Source organism: Drosophila arizonae, chromosome X, assembly GCF_054131065.1.
Source record: "Drosophila arizonae isolate 15081-1271.41 chromosome X, UAZ_ARI_1.0, whole genome shotgun sequence".
NCBI classification, from domain to species: Eukaryota; Metazoa; Arthropoda; class Insecta; order Diptera; family Drosophilidae; genus Drosophila; species Drosophila arizonae.
The window spans coordinates 29,795,253-29,798,127 of NC_142927.1; the positions used below are offsets into that span (position 1 = coordinate 29,795,253).

Below are 2,875 nucleotides of genomic sequence, written 5' to 3' on the forward strand. Positions count from 1 at the left end.
AGCCAGTGAGCCGGACCTTGCGTGTGAGGATAATTTTGTCCGAACCACACGGAGAGACAAGTCTGGCTCCTACGTCGTGACTTTTCCGTTCAAAAATCCGGATCACCCTGACTTCCATCCTGATCCATCGCTCTGGGGCAGTTTCTCAAGAATGAGAGCAGATTGTTCAAGAATCCGACACTCAAGGCCGAATACGAAGCTATCCTGCAAGAGTATCTCGACTTGGGTCATATGAGGCCAGTGTTCTCACATTCCAATCCTGCAATGAGTAACTTTTTCCTGCCTCACCATGCGGTTTTTAAGCCCGACAGCACCCATGTCCGAGGATTCCACCGATCTACAAGCCCTTACTCCAGGACACTTTCTAGCCGGTGGGCCTCTTATAACTATTACTGAGCCCAGAATTACACAAGATGCGATGTCTATCCTGAATCGCTGGCAGCGACTTAAGGCTCTTCACCTACAATTCTGTTTCCGTTGGAAAGAAGAGTATCTTAAGGAACTGCTCAAACGTAATAAATGGCAATTCGCACAACGTGACTTGAAGGTCGGCGACATGGTCATCGTGAAAGACGATAATGTCGCCATCAACGAGTGGCGGCTCGGCCGTGTCCACCTCACGCACCCAGGAGATGATGGGAAGGTCCGAGTGGCGGACATTCTCACCTCCCGGGGCATCGTCCGTAGACCCGTCCATAAGTTGGTCATCCTACCAACGGACGATAATACCCCTGTGATGTCCAACTAACCCTGTATTTGCATCTAATTCCATCACTTACCACCCGGCACATCTCTCCTTTTCAGCTATGCCATCAGCTGTTCAATCCGTGGAGACACCTGGCATCAACTCCTTCCGATGCCGCGTGTGTAGAGGGGTTCACGCTCTGCGGAAATGCAGGCGTTTCCTGGGCCTTCCGGCCGAAAAACGTCTTCGCGCAGTACTTATCAATAAATACTGCGCGAATTGTCTGGCACACCAGCACTCCGGGCAATCCTGCCGCAGCAAGGCCAAATGCAAGACGTGTGGCCAGAGCCATCACACGCTGCTGCATCTGCCTGGAGCTCGTCGCCGACAGCGACGTCGTCCCGCTGCAGCCCCTATCAGCGGGCCCACCTCCTCCGCCCTCGCCGGGACACCTGCACCACAAAAAGGATCCCGCAAAGGACGACGCCACCAGGCAGCATCCACCACCACGAAGGAAGTTACGCCGCCGCTGAGCACGCTGATGCAGCACAAGGCCGTTAGCATCCTGCCCACGGCAATGGTCATTGTGCAAACGGACCAGAAGGATTTCGATGTGAGGGCGTTGATCGATCCGTGTAGCCCTACTACTCGGATCCATGCATCATTGGCAAGGGCCATGGGTCTTTCCGCCACTGGCGTGGGTCCGGGAGAGGTTTGCACGGCGACTGTCTGTTCGAGGACATCCGATTTCCATATCGATGCTATCCTGCAATTAGACCCGCAGCTCAATTGCCGGACGCCAATCCGGCCGATCGAGCACGCAGCCAATCCGGCTGGGATTACGCTCGCCGACGGCAATTGGGCTCGACCCAGTACGGTGTCTGTTGTGCTGGGGGCTGACGTGTATTCTCACGTCATCCTTCCAGGAATCGTCCCCAGCACTGACGGTCGTCCCATGGCCCAGAACACCGTCTTCGGGTGGGTCCTTTCGGGTTCCTGCTTGTAATCCCACTCAGATATATATTGTAATCCTTTCAAGGGGGGTAGTATATTAATGCCAGATCGCATTAACAGGATTGCTCCTCCCCCACAGAGCCCGATATTGCTATTAACAACTTTCTGTTAATAGCATAACCGCTTGCTCTCAGTACTTGGCCCTCCGCCAAGTACCACTTCTTCTACTATTACTACTACTTTTACACGGATTCCTTGTGCAACTACTTGAATATCCAACATCGCCATTTTGCGCGTGCCGAATAAAATAATTTTTAAAATCACCACCACGTGTCCTTATTTGAAGACTCCACACTCCATCAATAGATATTTCGTTAGCTGACTAACTAAAGTAACAAGTTCACTTGCCCATTGCTTTTATACGTATTTTTTAATTGCATGATTTATTTTTATGACATCCAACAGATGCACCCTTTAAAATGTGTCCATTTGGGCACTATATGTATGTATGTACATACATATGCTTCTTATTAAAAAGATAAATTTCACTTGATTAATTCCAATTTGCCCACTGGGATTAATCAAGTACTACATTAAAAGAAAAAATCATTCTGATAGGCAAGCCCACGATCATTGAAATAAAATCAGCTACTTAAATGTAAGCGCGCCTCTTCAAATAAAACCCAAAATCGTTCACACCATTCTAAGTTGAGGGAGGCACACGCCAATATTCATCTCCCATGCATACACACACGCACATGTAAAGGCACACAGGCATACAAGTGCTTCTACAAATTATATCCCATAATTGTGAGCAGCGCCTCCCATGCGTACACACAATCAAATGTATATACATACATACATACATACATACATATGTATGTGAGCACTTCACAAGATCGACAAATGCAAATGCTGGGCTTCAAAATTGCTACAGGCAGCCAGAGCTTCTCACACAGGCATACAAATGTTCATAGTACATGTAGCAAGGGACAGTGTATGTGTGCATGCTCGTCGCGAAAACATTTTAATTATGCGCACCAACGCTTTCATACCCTTCCCACAAATAATAAGGAAAACGCATGACAAACGGTTTGAAAAGTTCGGTATACTCTTCACACAGAAGGGAAGGCATGGGTTCTCGCAGCGAAGAAATTTCAATTTTCGTGAGCTGCTGCTTGTGCTCACATGCATACATACATATACATATTTGAGAGAGCAGAGAGCATCGTGAGA

At 48.6% G+C, this 2,875-nt stretch overlaps 1 protein-coding gene across 1 annotated transcript; it reads left to right on the forward strand.

Moving 5' to 3' along the window:
• The first annotated feature begins 577 nt into the window (after positions 1 to 577).
• Positions 578 to 2,096, forward strand: LOC149268116 (uncharacterized). Its single transcript, XM_089473716.1, has one exon. It carries the CDS (start codon positions 807 to 809, stop codon positions 1,689 to 1,691), a length of 885 nt encoding a protein of 294 aa, XP_089329842.1. The 5' UTR covers positions 578 to 806; the 3' UTR covers positions 1,692 to 2,096.
• Positions 2,097 to 2,875: the final 779 nt, after the last annotated feature.

Bases quoted from the DNA above. Each gene is read 5' to 3' on its own strand.
- LOC149268116 (XM_089473716.1), top strand. From the start codon at position 807: ATGCCATCAGCTGTTCAATCCGTGGAGACACCTGGCATCAACTCCTTC.